Source organism: Triticum dicoccoides, chromosome 1A (assembly GCF_002162155.2).
Source record: "Triticum dicoccoides isolate Atlit2015 ecotype Zavitan chromosome 1A, WEW_v2.0, whole genome shotgun sequence".
In the NCBI taxonomy this organism is placed as follows: Eukaryota; Viridiplantae; Streptophyta; class Magnoliopsida; order Poales; family Poaceae; genus Triticum; species Triticum dicoccoides.
The window spans coordinates 515,507,793-515,524,239 of record NC_041380.1 but is presented as its reverse complement, the minus strand read 5'-3'; the positions used below and the strand labels follow the sequence as shown (position 1 = coordinate 515,524,239).

The 16,447-nt window shown below is 54.3% G+C and overlaps 1 protein-coding gene and 1 pseudogene across 1 annotated transcript; one reads left to right on the top strand and one right to left on the bottom strand.

The window, feature by feature from the left end:
• Positions 1-694: 694 nt before the first annotated feature.
• LOC119354385 lies at positions 695-2,471 on the top strand (annotated as a pseudogene).
• A 487-nt stretch (positions 2,472-2,958) lies between these two features.
• Positions 2,959-5,707, bottom strand: LOC119284821 (cyclin-B1-5-like). Its single transcript, XM_037563990.1, has 9 exons — positions 5,471-5,707; positions 5,073-5,196; positions 4,885-4,975; positions 4,575-4,796; positions 4,380-4,478; positions 4,035-4,283; positions 3,743-3,904; positions 3,447-3,625; positions 2,959-3,331 (listed from the first exon to the last, which is right to left on the bottom strand). Exons 1-9 carry the CDS (start codon positions 5,523-5,525, stop codon positions 3,187-3,189), a joined length of 1,326 nt encoding a protein of 441 aa, XP_037419887.1. The 5' UTR covers positions 5,526-5,707; the 3' UTR covers positions 2,959-3,186.
• Between the last annotated feature and the right edge of the window lie 10,740 nt (positions 5,708-16,447).

Genomic DNA, 16,447 nt, shown 5'->3' with positions numbered 1-16,447 from the left:
GGATTCATGCGTGTGGATCGTCTTTACCCCTCGTAGTGTATGTTTTTAAATTGTTTATTGTCTTGGCTTCGGCGATGACAATGACGATTCTTCAGATACTTTTCTGATGAGGCCATCGGTCTATGGTTGGGGGTGGATTTGAAAATCAGACATGTGTCGGTGCCGGAGAGAGGTGACGAGCGTTTGTGCCAAGCTGCTATCTTTTCAGTTTTGTCATGCTGGTCCTTACGTCACTTGAGAGCTCATTTCATCCCAAAAGTCCAGACTGAAAGGAGGGATACTCTCCCTTATAAGCTGGTCATGGCCTCCTCCTGTAAGCAATATGGGACTAAACCGAGCCAGCCTCCACCAGCCTAACATGTGAGCACAAATTTATGAGTATTTTCTCTATGCATTTTCTCTGTAAACTAAAAATAATGTTTTTTGCACCCGCAAAAAAAATGTATTTTGAACGGAGGACCTAAACGGAGCACGACAAACGGTGCAGTTCGTTGGTGGATATCCCGATGCATTTTCTCTGTAAAAATAATGTATTTTCGGCCCCTACACGAAAGAAGAAAGATGGCAGCCGGAATCCCGAATCCCCCATGGTCACAGTTCACAGGAACTCTGCTTCGAGCCTTCGATCGCCGCCTAGCAAGCTACTACCTCGAGAGAGCAGGAGGCCGCCGCGCGGAGCCACTGACCAACGAACTCCGTGGCCGTGCCGTACCCTGGCCGCGGCCACATCAACGCGATGCTGAACCTGTGCCGTGTCCTCGCCGCCCGGGGCGGCGTGTCCTCCACCATCGTCGTCACCGAGGAGTGGCTCGGCCTGCTCGGCGGCGGGCCCGCGCCGTCGGGCGTCCGCCTGGAGGCCATCCCCAACGTCGCCCCCTCCGAGCACGGCCGCGCCGCCGACATGGTCGGGTTCGTCGAGGCCGTGTACACCCGGATGGAGGCTCCCTTCGAGCACCTCCTCGACCGGCTCGGGGCCGCGCCCGCGGCCATCGTCGCCGACACGTTCGTGCCCTGGGCGGTGCGCGTCGGCGACCGGAGGGGCGTCCCGGTGTGCGTCCTCTCGCCGCTCAGCGTCACCATGTTCTCCGTGCAGTACCACTTCCACCGCCTGCCCGTGGCCGCCGACGGTACCGCTTCTCCGGTGTCTGACAACTCAGGTACAAGTTCTCCAACCCAAACTTTCCAGATCGTAATCAAATTTGTTGGGATTTCACCACAACAATGGTTGATCTTAGTATTGCAGATGGCAAGGATTCTTGTCTGATTGAGAGCTACATTCCTGGCCTGAAGTCAATCAGGTTAGCCGATCTTGAGCCCACACACTCCAACAAGGTAGTGCTGAACCAGGTCCTTGAAGCACAGTGTGTCATCTTCACCTCCTTCTACGAGCTCGAGAGCGACGCCATTGACTCCCTAAGGCGAGAGCTCCGCTGCCCCGTGTTCGCCGTTGGCCTTTGCATCCCCTTCATGGTACTCCAAGAACACAATGCCAGTTCTTCACAAGAGCAAGGCTACATGGCTTGGCTGGACACGCAGCCGGTGAACTCAGTGTTGTATGTCTCACTCGGCAGCTACCTCTCGGTGTCGTCCGCTCAGCTCGACGAGATCGCCGTTGGCCTGGCCCAGAGCAATGTCAGGTTCCTGTGGGTGCTCCGCGATGCATGCGCCGGTGTGCGCGATTTGATCCGTGGAAGCCACTGTGTGATCGTCCCGTGGTGTGACCAACTCAAGGTGTTGTGCCATCCTTCGGTTGGGGGTTCTTCACCCACTGCGGCATGAACTCGACGCTGGAGGCGCTCTACGCCGGCGTGCCGATGCTGACTCTGCCGATAGCTTTCGACCAGCCGATCAATAGCCGGCTGATCGTCGATGAGTGGAAGGTTGGGCACAACCTCAAGGAGAAGGTCCGGGGCGATGACGTCATCGGAAGAGATGAAATTGATGAAGGTGTTAAGAGGCTCATGAATTGTGACGACGGTGAGGGCACGAGGGGGAGAGCTTCGCTTATGAAAGAGGCTTCTCGCGCCGCGGTCGAAGTGGGTGGTTCATCGGGCAGCGATATCACGTCTTTCATCAGTTACATTTCACGGCTCAATAATTGAAATGTTGTTAGAGACTCTGAAAGAAACTTAGGGACTGTTCGAAGTCCCTCCGCTCCACGCTGCTGCTCCCGGAGTTGGTGGAGTTTTAGTTCAAAACTGTGGAGTGAGTGAATCGGTACTTCCCAGATTCCTAAAATCCAGGGAGCTGGTGGACTCCCGAACAGCCCCTTAGTATGTTCATTTGAACAATGTGTATTTGAATTCGAATGACTTTCACTTCCATTGTTGCTGTAATTCTAGTCCCTCACCCTCTTTGTTTATTTTTCCTGAGGTTCCCTTTCTGCACTCTGTGGTATATTTGTGCTTCTCCTTTCCTCTGAATTACAACACATCCCCTGTAAATTCTGAAGTACCGATTTGTAAAGTGATAGTTTCTGGGCACGTTTCCATCAATTGTGGTAGTTTCTGGGCACGTTTCCATCAATTGTGGTAGTTTTTGGTTAAATACTCCTGTTGTCTCTTATTGCCCAGACAGTTGCAAGTACATTATTGTTTGTTCAGGAAAAAAACTGTGAATTGACCAATACCACCAAAGGACATGGAAAATTTCAGTCCAAACGAAGAGAAAGTTTTCAGCTATGTTATGATTTTTACAAGTACAGAAAGGAGGTGGTGGCAAGTCCAAACAGTTTTTTCTAGCTTTCAAAGATACGCTCAGATGATTCACACACACACAAAAAAAAGCATGCTCAGATGGCTGTTGAGATATTCTCAGATGACTTCAATTTTAAGTTTCTGCACAGATCAGCTAATTGTTTCTTCGGCTGAGAGGTAACTGGGTAACTGTAACAAGTACAAACTGAAACAAAGACCACTTGTGAGAACAGGAAAACTTATTCAGTAACACAGCTCTGAATTCGATTCAAACTAGTATGAATTGTTGTAGTGCACTCTGGTCAGGTGTGCCGTATATACAGAGTAAGCAACACCCAGCTCTCTTGATTCGAAAGCCAAGGAAATCGCTATTGAATGAAGTCGATTCAAACATAGTTGGTGTATCATATCAGATAGTAGCAGAACAGACAGTAACAGTAAGCAACCAAGCTTTCAAGATCGAAAGCCGAGCAGCAATTCCTAGAGCAGACTAGGCCAGGCGCTGAGGAGCGGCCACTGCCGGAGGGCGCAGAGACACGCGCCCATACTGCTCACAGGAGTACTTCTTGTAGATGGCCTTGAGCTTGCACTCCGGAGCAGCCGCGTGCGCCATGACCAGCACCTTGGCAGGCTCCCTGAAATCAACAAACAGATAGATTTCTCATGAATTTCAGCTCATTCAGCCAAGTTCATCTTCATCAGGTGGTAGGTAGTATAGACTACAGACAGACAAGCGAATGTATGGCTTACAGGAGCTGGGGTTCAGCGAATCCGGTGTGGTGCTTGAGGGTTTCCGTCCAGACGGGGCTTCTTTTCAGCGTGCACCGGGCGGCGTACACGGCAGACGCCGCCACCAGCGAGGGGCGCACGGTGACCAGCCCGTACTCCATGAGCGCCATCTCGGCGAAGAAGAAGATCATATGCTCAAGCTGCGTTCAACAACAAGAAGAGGAGGAAACGAAATTCAGCAAATGTTCAAGCTGCGTTCAACAACAAGATGAGATGCAACTTCAGATATCTGAATCAAAAGTCCAATGCGTTTTTACCTCCTTGTCGCCGCTCCCCGCGGCCTTGGCGAACCGCACCAGGAAGACGTACGGGGTGGGCACGGTGAGGTTCCACGCCATGCTGTTGAGTATGTTCTTCTCCATGGACAGGATCTGCTGCCGAGAGTACGAGTAGTCGGCTATGGATATGAAATCGTCTACCTGCAAACACAAAGCAAACCGCCACTTCAGATTCAGAGTTCCTTCACAGACCGACAGACAGACAGACACGAGCAGGTGATCTATGGATGCAAATTAAGGGGATGAGAGAAAGTGTTTGGGCCATATATACCTCGGGCGCCCAGATCTCCTCATACTTGCAGGAGATGAGCATGGCAGCCATGCCGACGAGCTGCAGCTCCCGCCGAGGCACCGCCTGTAAGGAGAGGAACCTGTCGATGACGTACATTGTCAAGTACATGCTCTCGGGCATGAGCTCGAATTTATGGCCCACTTCCACTAGCCAGTCTATCAGGATTGCCCTCATCTTGGGGTTGATCTCGGGCTGGATGCCCATGTAATCTATCGGCCGGCACTCGTGCTGCAACACAACACAGATTGGTGAGCATCGTCAGAACAGTTGCTTGCGGTGTGTCACTTGAGCAGACAATTGCTGAAGAGGGAGGTTTGTGGTTACCTGTGCCTCCTTGTAGTATCTGTAGATGTCGTCGATGTAGTCGACGACGGCGAGCTCGTTGTCGCCGTCCAGCTTGTCGATGTCATCGATTGAGGCCTCCTGCCATTCACAAGAACACGCGAGCAGAGTCAAGGCACTGGGATGAGCAGAGTTTAGGACAACAGAGGGGTTGGTTGGATGGGCCGGGTCGCTCACCTTGGACCGATGGTTGAGCACGGTCGTGAGGGTGTGGACGACCTTCTTCCTGGGGGCAGAGCCGCCGCCGGCGACCTCTGATGGCTTCCTGTTTTCGTCGGAGCCGGTGGCGATCTTGGCGGCCGGCTCAGGGCGAGGGGCGGCGGGCTTGAGCTTGACAGGGACCTTCTTGGCCACCGGCTTCGGGGCGGCACGCGCTGCTGGAGGAACAGGTACGCCGTTCTGCAAACCACAACAGCGATTTAGATTAGAGTCCATCATCAAGAAATTGCTTTGGAAGATCGGAAAGGGGGCTCGTGTCTGTCTGTACCTTAGATGGATCGGCCTGGGCCTTCTTCAGGAGCTGAGCGCCGAAGCTCCGGGTGATAGGCCGATTGATCCCCGCCGGCAGCTGGATCTTGCTGTTGCAGCGAACAAGACCGGGTTCAGTTCAGGACAAAGAAGGGAAGAAAGAAAAGCAGGACGGGATTCGATCCTTGCGCTGATTGATTTTCTTACCCGCCGAGGACGTGGGCGTGGACGACGTTGCCGATGTCCCCGAGGACCCGCCTGTTTCCTCCCGCGCCGGGGCGGCCGCCGCCGGCGGCGGCGTCCTTCTGCTTCCCTGCCGGTACTGCGGCACCTGAACATGACGAAAGAGAAACATGAGTAAAGATCAAGGAATCGCTTCTTTGACGCTCGCATCAGACTAGAAATCAAGAACTCGAGAACTAAAAATCCGATCTTGGCGAATCAGACTCGTAAGACGGAACAGATCAAGAACTCGAACGAAACAAGCCGCAAGAAACCCAACGGCGCAGGCAGGACCAAATCGAGAAATCAAGAACCCCTAGCGCGGTCGTCCCCCGCGCGGCGCGGCGAGAAAGAGAGATTCGGCGGGCGGGCGGGCGGCTCACCTCTGTTGGCCGGCTGCGGAGCGGCAGCCGCGTGCTGGTTATGCCTGGTCGCCATGGGGACTTCTTGCTGTTCCAGCTCCGTTCGAAGATCTCGAGAACCGGCGAGGTGCTACTCCTCCGGCGGGCCTCTCGCTCCGATGCCTCTCTCCTCCTACCGCTGTGAGCCGTTGGGGCGAACGGAAGAGACCTGAAGCTTTATAGAAGCGGGCGGCTGTGGTTGAGGCGGCGGCGGCGGCACAAAGTAGCCGTTGGGGGTTCTTTGGTTCTTGGAAAGGAAAGTTTCCAGCTGCGGTACCGGTCTCGGAAGGATTATCACGTTTCCTGCGCTGTGGAACCCCGTAACGTAATAACGGAAATGCCATCTGGCCCACATTTCGCGAGAAGGCCAACCACGCATCTGGCCCATCTGGTCTCTAAAGCCGTTGGGGATCTTGCGCAGGAAGTCAACTTCAAGCCTGTGTAACCGAACCTCTACACTCTTCGGCTTCGTTGCCTTGGTGGTTGGGGCCTTGCGGGAGGGTAATGCAAGAAGGACCATGAAACTTCAGGGGTCATGCTGTTATCGTAACTCCCAATGATGGAGTGAGGGGGAGGGTAATGCAAGAAGGACCATGGAACTTCAGGGGTCATGCTGTTATCATAACTCCCTATGATTGAGTGACCCAGCCATCCCAACTTAAGCTTGACACTTTGGACATATGGATTCAGATACACGATGTTCCTGGTCTCTACGCATATCTGGTTCCTTCTCCCGCTGCAAAAGTAGGGGAGATTTTGTTGGGTGAAACTGCATGATTTTACTGGTGGGGCCAAGTGGTTCTTTTATGGTTGGAAAGGGCTCCCCACCCTCTGTCGGGGAAACGACACATATGGGATCACAAGAATCCCTACTACGGTTGGCGGGGTGCGGGGTTGTGAGAAGAGCAGGTCTAACAAGAAGCACACAGATCGTTTACCCAGGTTCGGGCCGCAAGGATGCGTAATACCCTAGTCCTGCTTTGGCGAATGTATTCAATGTTCTTGTGTTCTTGAGCTAGCTACGGGGTGTAACTTGCCCAAAAGAGCCGAATCCCACTCCAGTACGCCACGGGCCTCCTTTTATAGTTGAAAGGGGCTGCCACAGTGGCACACAGGAGGTGGAAAGGCCTACAGTACTGCGAGCTTATCGCCCGTATTACAGGACAAGACGCATTTAATGCGTCGCTTAGGTGTCCCTTAGCTTTATCGGGGGCGGGAACGAGGCATGTCCCGTCCGTCGCCGCCTCGCCTCGCTTCGACACGCGCCCAGGCCAGTGACGCATGTGGCGCCATGTAGGCAGGCAGGCAGCTGAGGTGGCGCGGCGGTAGGGTCTTCACGAAGATCTGCAGCCACCACGCAGGTGCTTGCTGAGTTGGCTTGGAAGCCGCTCGTCGCCACGCAGGCGCTTGCCCAGCTGGCTGGGCTGGCAGCTGCATGGGGACGGTGATGGAGCCTTGGAAGGTGTGGGCCTGGTTGTGGCCTCGCTGATGCCCTCGGCAAGGGTCTTGCCGGGGCCCCGGCAAGGGTCTTGCCGTGGCGTCGTGATCGTCCCCGGCAAGGCGCTTGCCGGGGGTCTTGTGGACCTCCTCGGCTAGGATCCCGCCGAGGGTCGCCGTCTTCTGGTCCTCATCTGATCTCACATGTTTATGATCTTGACGAAGATCTACATGCCACCAAGGAGGTGCCTCCCGAGCCTTTGTCCAACGTGGTTGATTACGTTGGAAGTCGTGGGCTCAAGGGTGGCGTGATCAGCTGGTGTTGGGCGAGCTGCTCCGGTAAGGCTCTTGTCGGGGCCGTTGAGGCCGCCTCGGCAAGGGTCTTGCCGGGGAACCTGCTTCGTCCCTTTGATCTTTGGGTTCTTGGTTTTGGCGTTGTCTTGCGCCTCGGCTTCTCTCCGGCTTCCCTCTTCTGCCCTGCTAGGTGTGGCCACGGCGCGTGGCTCTGACTGTCCGTGCACAAGTAAAGGGGTCAAAAGGAGAGCCCCTACTTTTGTACACCGACAGGAGCCCCCGGGCCTGGGCCATGCATAAGCGCGACGTGTTGTTGGGCCAGGCCCAGAACGGTGCGCGGGCAGGTGGGATGGATTTTACCGCAGTAACTCTTCATCCGCTACGCTTCCCCACGTCCCGCGTTAAACGCGCGACGTGGAGGGGCGTGCGTGACGTGGGGGTCATGCGTGGGGCGGTTCCTGCACGCATGCGTCACATCACACTTAATGGGAAAAGAGTCGGCCCGCGCCTTCCCCGTAAAAAGGAATAACCGCGGGCGCGCTGCTCATTTACCCCTGCATCTTCTTCAATCTCGGAACCGCCGTCCCCTTCTCCTTCCTTCCCAAGCTTTCACCTTTGCTCGCCGCCGCTGTGCCTTCCTTGCTCCCCACAGCCGTCATGGCACCCAAGACCAGCAGAGGCAAGGGAGTGGCCAAGGACGCCGGGACGAGCGAGCCGTCGGAGAGAAAGTTGGCGGCGCGGCGGACGCAGCTCGCCTACTTCCCCTCGACGGTCGACGTGTTCGAGCTCCGGGACTGCTTCAGACCCCTATGGGGGTGCAAGACGGGGGGGAGACGATGGGGCATCCGGCCACGCGTGTCATCCCCGCCAATTGCGCCGAGGCCGCCCCAAATCGGTACCCGTTCTTCGTCGATTACTTTTCTTGCGGCCTTTGCCCCCTTTCTCCGATTTCTTCAACGATATCATGCACACATTTGGCTTCCACCTTCTGGATTTTACTCCAAACGTCGTTGCATGCATGGCTCTGTTCGCCCACATCTGTGAGGGCTTCGCCGGAGTTCTTCCCAACACGGTGCTCTTCCGCCATTATTTTTACCCTTGCATCCAGAAGGGAGGCGCCATTTCTGGCTGCGTCGCCTGGATCCCAAGGTCCCAAGGGACGTACCCGGAGGGCGCCCGGAAGGAGAGGTGGGAAGAATGGCGGGGCCGGTGGTGCTGGATTGAGGAGGACGATCCACAAGAGTTCTGTCGGGTTCGCCAGGCGCCGCCGGTCCGCAGGAACGACTGGGGCGACGTCGACGCCCAGGACGACAAGCTCAAGATCGCCACCACCAGGATCCACCGCCTCACCGTTTCCAGGCTTACCCTGGAGATGATTGGGGCGGATTTCCTCCGCCGCCTAATCGCTCCTCTACACAACAAGGGAAGGCCGGCCTGGCTTTTCCAGAATGCGTCTGACATCATGAGGCTTCACCCTGGCCTCAATCACAACATCACAGTGATGGGGGCATGCCCACTTCTGCCAGCGGATCTTCCAGCTCGACATGAACCGCGAAGGCTGGGCCGAAAGGTCCGGCAAGGCTGCGAAGGCCGGCAAGGTCGTCAAGGGGCCCCTGTTTGGGTTGCCGGCGGGGGTGGTCCCGCTGAGCAACAACTCGCGCCAGAACGACATCCTCGCCATGATGCCGGACTGCAACGCGCATGGTCCTGTCCAAGATTGGGCCCCGCCGCCGGAGGAGGAGGTGCAGGAGTTCTTTGACGGCCTGGCGGAGATATACGTCCGCAACGAGCCCCTGCTCATCCAGGACTCCACTCAGGCAGAGCTGGACTATATCGCCGCCAGGGCGGTGGAGGCGGAGCTTGCCAAGCAGGCCGGTAGTGCTGGCAGTGTAGAGGACGAGGCTGCAGCGGCAGCGGAGGAGAAGGAGCTTGCCCAGTGGGCGGAGTCAGCTGGGGAGGCCAGCAGCGCTGGCACCGGGGGCCCTCTTGTCAAAGATGTGGTTGACGAGTCGTTGTCGGAGGAGGTCGAGGCTGTCGACCCTCCGGCCATGGGGAGAGGGCGAGTCCTGCGGCGGGCCACCTCTGGCGAGCCGGTTTGGCCCGGCAGGGTCGTGCAGCCCCGGCAAGCTCAGGAGGCATCCGCGCGCCAAACGAGGGCCGCGACTGCGAAGAAATCGGTGAAGGCCGCGGTGGCGAAGGAGAAAGCATCTGCCTCCTCTTCATCCAAGCGCGTCCAGACTCCGCCCTCCTCCCCTCCTCCGGCAGACATTGATGCGGACGTCGATGCGGAGGTCACCTTTGACTTCGGCTCCCTCAGCCCAATGAGGAAGAGGAAAGCAGCACAGGAGGAGGTGGAGGATGAGTAAGTATCTTGTCCCTTTCTGTCATCTCCATTCCCTCAAACCGTGCTGCTTATCTTGACTTGTTTTCATCTTTGCAGGGATGCGGAGACACTGGCCTAGAGGGTGAAGAGGGCCAGGGCTTCGGCGAGCGGCCAGCCCCCGGCAGGGATTTCTGGTACACCGTTGGTGGTGTTGAGCAGCCCGGATAGCAGCCCCCGACACAGTCCCCAGCGTAAGTTCACCACTCACCCCTTGTCGACGTGTTTTGGGGGCACGATCTCTTGGTGCCGACCTTGCCGTGGTTGCAGGAGGAGGACAGCAACAGGAGGAGCCACAGAGGGCTACCCCCAACACGCCGCCCCCATCAACCACGCCTCCCCGAGGGGCGTCCCTGGCAAGGGCGCCAAGCACCGAGCCCATGCACACGGAGGAGGAGGAGAACCCCGGCGCTGGTGGATTCGCCTTGGCGCCAAATGTTGGCGGGGAGGGGACCTCTGCTTCCCAGCCTGGCATGGGTAAGTCACTCGCCTTCCGCTCCTGTTCTTCTTCCGTTCTTTCTGGATCTTGGTCTTGGCCTCGCCTCATCCCCTTCTCGGTATCCAGATCCCCTCTCGGCGGACCCAGAGGACATAGATACCGTCATCGAGGACGTCGCCAAGGCCACCGAAGCAGAGGCCAAGAAGATCGCCGCCGAGGGCACCGCCAAAGGGCCTGCCGGGGAGCCCGGTGAGGCTACTGCCGAGGAGGCCGGCAAGGGGCCTGCCGGGGAGGCCGGCAAGTCCGCTGCCGAGGAGGAGGAGGTGGTCGATGACCAGCCTTCCTCCTCCGCTGCCTCTGGCTCTGGCAGGTATCTGAAGGTAGGTGACGACCTTTTCGTCCACCTCCCAGGGGCGCCGAGCTCTAGGGCGCCTGTCGAGGGAGAGGTGTTCGACAAGGAGGTGCTTGCTGCCGCCGGGCTCGAGGTTGTTGACGAACTGAGCACCGGTGGCGACGGTTCTCAGGAGGAGCGGCTTCTCCAGGCCATGGGAACCAATTTCCGGAAGCTTCAGGCGCTCCACCACGCCCGCCTGGACAAGCCCAAGTCTAGGATGGCAGCGGTGGACAAGGCGGAGGCGGACCTCAAGGTGCGCGTCACTGAGACGCAGACTTGGTTTCGCCAGGCTTGTGAGGAGCTGAAGGTCGCCCAGGGTGAGCTGGCCAAGCGCGACGTGGAGCTCACCATGAAGTGGGCCGACATCGAGAAGGCCCAGGAGATGGCAGAGAGCTTGGCCGCCGCAGCCAAAGCCGCTTGGACCCAGCACCAGGCCACGCTGAACTCCCAGGAGGAGGACCTTGCCGCGCGTGAGGAGAAGCTCGCCGCAATGCTCCGCGGCAAGGATGAGGAGGTGGAAAAGCTCGTTGCGCAGCAGACCAGGGAGCTGGAGCAGAGGAACAAAGAGGCACTCGATGCCCAGGCTCTGGTTCACGCCGATAGGGTGAAGGATCTGGAGGTGGAGCGGGACGGGCTGAAGGACCAGACCCTGAAGCTGGCCGAGGAGAAGAACACGCTCAACGGTGCCCTGGTGGAAGCGCAGGGTGCAGTCCTTGGCAAGGCTGAGCAGCTCTCCAATGCCAACGACTCCATCAAGGATCTGACACTGAAGCTGGAGGGTCTTGAGAAGACGCTCTCGGAGGCCAAGGCCCGGGAAGGGACCCTGGCCAAGAATCCGGAGGCCGAGAAGCAGCTGTGGAAGAATGAGACTGCCAACCACAAAGACTTTGTGGAGGGTGAGAATCGCTGGATCGGCCGCCTTGAAGACGTCGCCGGCAGGATCACCACGCAGCTGGCCACCATGAGGATGCCAACTGTGAGGTACGCTCCGGATCGCAGCATGACTCTCAACGCCAGGCTGACCGTCTTCTTCGAGGGCGTCCTCGGGGCCCTGGAGCAGCTTCACTCCAACCGGCCGCCCTCCCTGGCCGATGAGTCCCGGAGGCTTTGCCGGAGTGCCATGACCAAGGTCCTCGCCAAGGTGGCGCACTGGAATCCTGACCTCGACTTCGAAGCCGCGCTGGAGAGCTTGCCGGAGGATGCGGACATCGCGGCGCTCAAGGAGCGTATCAAGCCCATCATCAGGCGCATCGACGGAATCCAGAGGGTGGAGGGCCAGCGCCGGGATTAGGCACCCCGTTCTCATTGCCGCTGCAAGTTCATGACCAAGACAATTTCTATCTTTAGTTAGAATTGCGGCAACAATTTATCTAATATAACTCTGCAGTGCTTTTGATACAATGCATGTTATTTTCCTGTTCGATTTTCCTTTGTACGTCCACCCTACGTTAACCGGGTAGGCTTGCTGGCGCATAAACCCAGGGCGACGTCTTGAGGACAGATCCCCAATGGCCTGCCGGGTGTGCTTGCTATCAGGCGAACCACCTCGCCGCCCCCAACGCGGCCGCCCGAACTGTCGAGCTTGACTCGAGTCAGAATCGAGAGCGTTGCCGGTTGCGGAAGGCTACCCTGCCACTCTCGACACGGCCTCTTGAGCTATTGAGCGGACACGAACAGAACAAGGGTGTTGCCAATCACGGGAGGGCCCCTTTGCGTGCATGTTTCCATACAAAGGACGAGATCTCCGAGGGGAATAACCTTATGTAAAAAGGAAATATTTGAAGTTTGGCATGACTTAGCTTCCCCGTCGCCGTACTGGCGCCCTTCGTGCTTGCAGGCGGCGCCGTCCCCTTGGCCGTCTTCTTCCTTAGAAACCATGGCCACGAGGAACTGCTAAGCTGGTTGCTAAACCAGATTCCCACAACTACACCCCCTACCTGACGCGCCAAAGATGTCGGGGAAACGACACCTATGGGATCACAAGAATCCCTACTACGGTTGGCGGGGTGCGGGGTTGTGAGAAGAGCAGGTCTAACAAGAAGCACACAGATTGTTTACCCAGGTTCGTGCCGCGAGGATGCGTAATACCCTAGTCCTGCTTTGGTGGATGTATTCAGTGTTCTTGTGTTCTTGAGCTAGCTACAGGGTGTAACTTGCCCAAAAGAGCCGAATCCCACTCCAGTACGCCACAGGCCTCCTTTTATAGTTGAAAGGGGCTGCCACAGTGGCACACAGGAGGTGGAAAGGCATACAGTACTGCGAGCTTATCGCCCGTATTATAGGAAATATGCCCTAGAGGCAATAATAAAGTTGTTATTTATATTTCCTTATATCATGATAAATTTTTATTATTCATGCTAGAATTGTATTAACCGGAAACTTAGTACATGTGTGAATACATAGACAAACAGAGTGTCACTAGTATGCCTCTACTTTGACTAGCTCATTAATCAAAGATGGTTAAGTTTCCTGACCATAGACATGTGTTGTCATTTGATGAACGGGATCACATCATTAGAGAATGATGTGATTGACTTGACCCATCTGTTAGCTTAGCATTATGATCGTTTAGTTTTATTGCTACTGCTTTCTTCATGACTTATACATATTCCTCTCACTATGAGATTATGCAACTCCCGAATACCGGAGGAACACTTAGTGTGCTATCAAATGTCACAACGTAACTGGGTGATTATAAAGATGCTCTACAGGTGTCTCCGATGGTGTTTGTTGGGTTGGCATAGATCGATATTAGGATTTGTCACTCCGTGTATCGGAGAGGTATCTCTGGGCCCTCTCGGTAATGCACATCACTATAATCCTTGCAAGCAATGTGACTAATGAGTTAGTTGCGGGATGATGCATTACAGAACGAGTAAAGAGACTTGCCGGTAATGAGGTTGAACTAGGTATTGAGATACCAACGATCGAATCTCGGGCAAGTAGCATACCGATGACAAAGGGAACAACGTATGTTGTTATGCGGTATGACCGATAAAGATCTTCATAGAATATGTAGGAACCAATATGAGCATCCAGGTTCCGCTATTGGTTATTGACTGGAAGTGAGTCTCGGTCATGTCTACATATTCTCGAACCCGTAGGGTCCGCACACTTAATGTTCGATGACAATCGGTATTATGAGTTTATGTGTTTTGATGTACCAAAGGTTGTTTGGAGTCCCGGATGTGGTCACGGACATGATGAGGAGTCTCGAAATGGTCGATACATAAAGATCGATATATTGGAAGGCAATGTTTGGACACCGGAAAGGTTTCGGATGAGTTCGGGCATTTTCCGGAGTATCGGGAGGTTACCGAAAACCACCGAGGAGTTAATGGGCCTTAATGGGCCATGGTGGAAGAGAGGAGGAGGCGGCCAACATGGGGGCGCCCCCCTCCCAAGCCCAGTACAAATTGGGAGGGGGGCGGCCCCCCTTTACTTCTCTCCCTCTCCCTCTTCCTTCTTCTCCTACTCCAACTAGGGAAGGGGGAAACCTACTCCTACTGGGAGTAGGACTCCCCCTTGGGCGCTCCATAGAGAGGGCCAGCCCTCCCCTCCTCCACTCCTTTATATACGAGGGAAGGGGGCACCCCATAGACACACAAGTTGATTGTTTAGCCGTGTGCGGTGCCCCCTCCACAGATTTCCACCTCGATCATATCGTTGTAGTGCTTAGGCGAAGCCCTGCGTCGGTAACTTCATCAACACCGTCATCACGCTGTCGTGCTGATGAAACTCTCCCTTGACCTCAGCTGGATCTAGAGTTCATGGGACGTCACCGAGCTGAACGTGTGCAGATCGCGGGGGTGCCGTACGTTCGGTACTAGGATCGGTCGGATCGTGAAGACGTACGACTACATCAACCGTGTTTTCATAACGCTTCCGCTTTCGGTCTACGAGGGTTCATAGACAACACTCTCCACTCTCATTGCTATGCATCACCTAGATAGATCTTGCATGATCGTAGGATTTTTTTTGAAATTACTGCGTTCCCCAACAGTGGTATCCGAGCCAGGTCTATGCGTGGATGTTATATGCACAAGTAGAACACAAAGAGTTGTGGGCGATAATAGTCATACGGCTTACCAGCATGTCATACTTTGATTTGGCGGTATTGTTGGATGAAGCGGCCCAGACAGACATTACGCGTACGCTTACGCGAGACTGGTTCTACCGACGTGCTTCGCACACAGGTGGCCAGTGGGTGTCTGTTTCTCCAGCTTTAGTTGAATTGAGTGTGGCTACGCCCGATCCTTGTTGAAGGTTAAAACAACACACTTGACAAAAAATCGTTGTGGTTTTTGATGCGTAGGTAAGAACGGTTCTTGCTAAGCCCGTAGCAGCCACGTAAAACTTGCAACAACAAAGTAGAGGACGTCTAACTTGTTTTTGTAGGGCATGTTGTGATGTGATATGGTCAAGACGTGATGATATATAAATTTTTGTATGAGATGATCATGTTTTGTAACATTTATCGGCAACTGGCAGGAGCCATATGGTTGTCGCTTTATTGTATGAAATGCAATCGCCATGTAATTGCTTTACTTTATCACTAAGCGGTAGCGATAGTCGTATAAGAAATAGTTGGCGAGACGACAACGATGCTTCGATGGAGATCAAGGTGTCAAGCCAGTGACGATGGTGATCATGACGGTGCTTTGGAGATGGAGATCAAAGGCACAAGATGATGATGGCCATATCATATCACTTATATTTATTGCATGTGATGTTTATCCTTTATGCATCTTATTTTGCTCAGTTCGGCGGTAGCATTATAAGATGATCTCTCACTAAATTTCAAGGTATAAGTGTTCTCCCTCAGTATGCACCGTTGCTACAGTTCGTCATGCCGAGACACCACGTGATGAATGGGTGTGATAAGCTCTACGTTCACATACAACGGGTGCAAGCCAGTTTTGCACACGCAGAATACTCGGGTTAAACTTGACGAGCCTAGCATATGCAGATATGGCCTGATGTCTACTACACAACCTTCTTCTTGTAGACGTTGTTGGGCCTCCAAGTGCAGAGGTTTGTAAGACAGTAGTAAATTTCCCTCAAGTGGATGACCTAAGGTTTATCAATCCGTGGGAGGCGTAGGATGAAGATGGTCTCTCTCAAGCAACCCTGCAACCAAATAACAAAGAGTCTCTGGTGTCCCCAACACACCCAATACAATGGTAAATTGTATAGGTGCACTAGTTCGGCGAAGAGATGGTGATACAAGTGCAATATGAATGGTAGATATAGGTTTTTGTAAACTGAAAATATAAAAACAGCAAGGTAGCAAGCGGTAAAAGTGAGCATAGACGGTATTGCAATGATAGGAAACAAGGCCTAGGGTTCATACTTTCACTAGTGTAAGTTCTCTCAACAATAATAACATAGATAGATCATATGACAAGCCCTCAACATGCGACAAAGAGTCACTCCAAAGCCACTAATAGCGGAGAACAAACATAGAGATTATGGTCGGGTATGAAACCACCACAAAGCTATTCTTTCAGATCAATCTATAAAAGAGTTCGTACTAGAATAACACCTTAAGATACAAATCAACCAAAACCCTAATGTCACCTAGATACTCCATTGTCACCTCAAGTATCCGTGGGCATGATTATATGATATGCATCACACAATCTCAGATTTATCCAACCAACATAAAAGTACTTCAAAGAGTGCCCCAAAGTTTCTACCGGAGAATCAAGAACGTGTGCCAACCCCTATGCATAGGTTCCCAATGTCACGAAACCCGCAAGTTGATCACCAAGACATACATCAAGTGTTCTCATAAAGACTCAATCCGATAAGATAACTTCAAAAGAGGAAACTCAATTCATCACAAGAGAGTAGAGGGGGAGAAACATCATAAGATCCAACTACAATAGCAAAGCTCGGGATACATCAAGATCGTGTGAAGTCGAGAACACGAGAGAGAACACGAGAGAGAGAGATCAAACACATAGCTACTGGTACATACCCTCAGCCCCGAGGGTGAACTACTCCCTCCTC

Excerpts from the sequence above, each read along its gene's own strand:
- LOC119284821 (XM_037563990.1), bottom strand. The coding sequence starts at position 5,525 with ATGGCGACCAGGCATAACCAGCACGCGGCTGCCGCTCCGCAGCCGGCC. Across the intron at positions 4,976-5,072 it reads CACGCCCACGTCCTCGGCGG|CAAGATCCAGCTGCCGGCGG; the intron begins GTAAGAAAATCA and ends TCGCTGCAACAG. Across the intron at positions 4,797-4,884 it reads CCCAGGCCGATCCATCTAAG|AACGGCGTACCTGTTCCTCC; the intron begins GTACAGACAGAC and ends TGTGGTTTGCAG.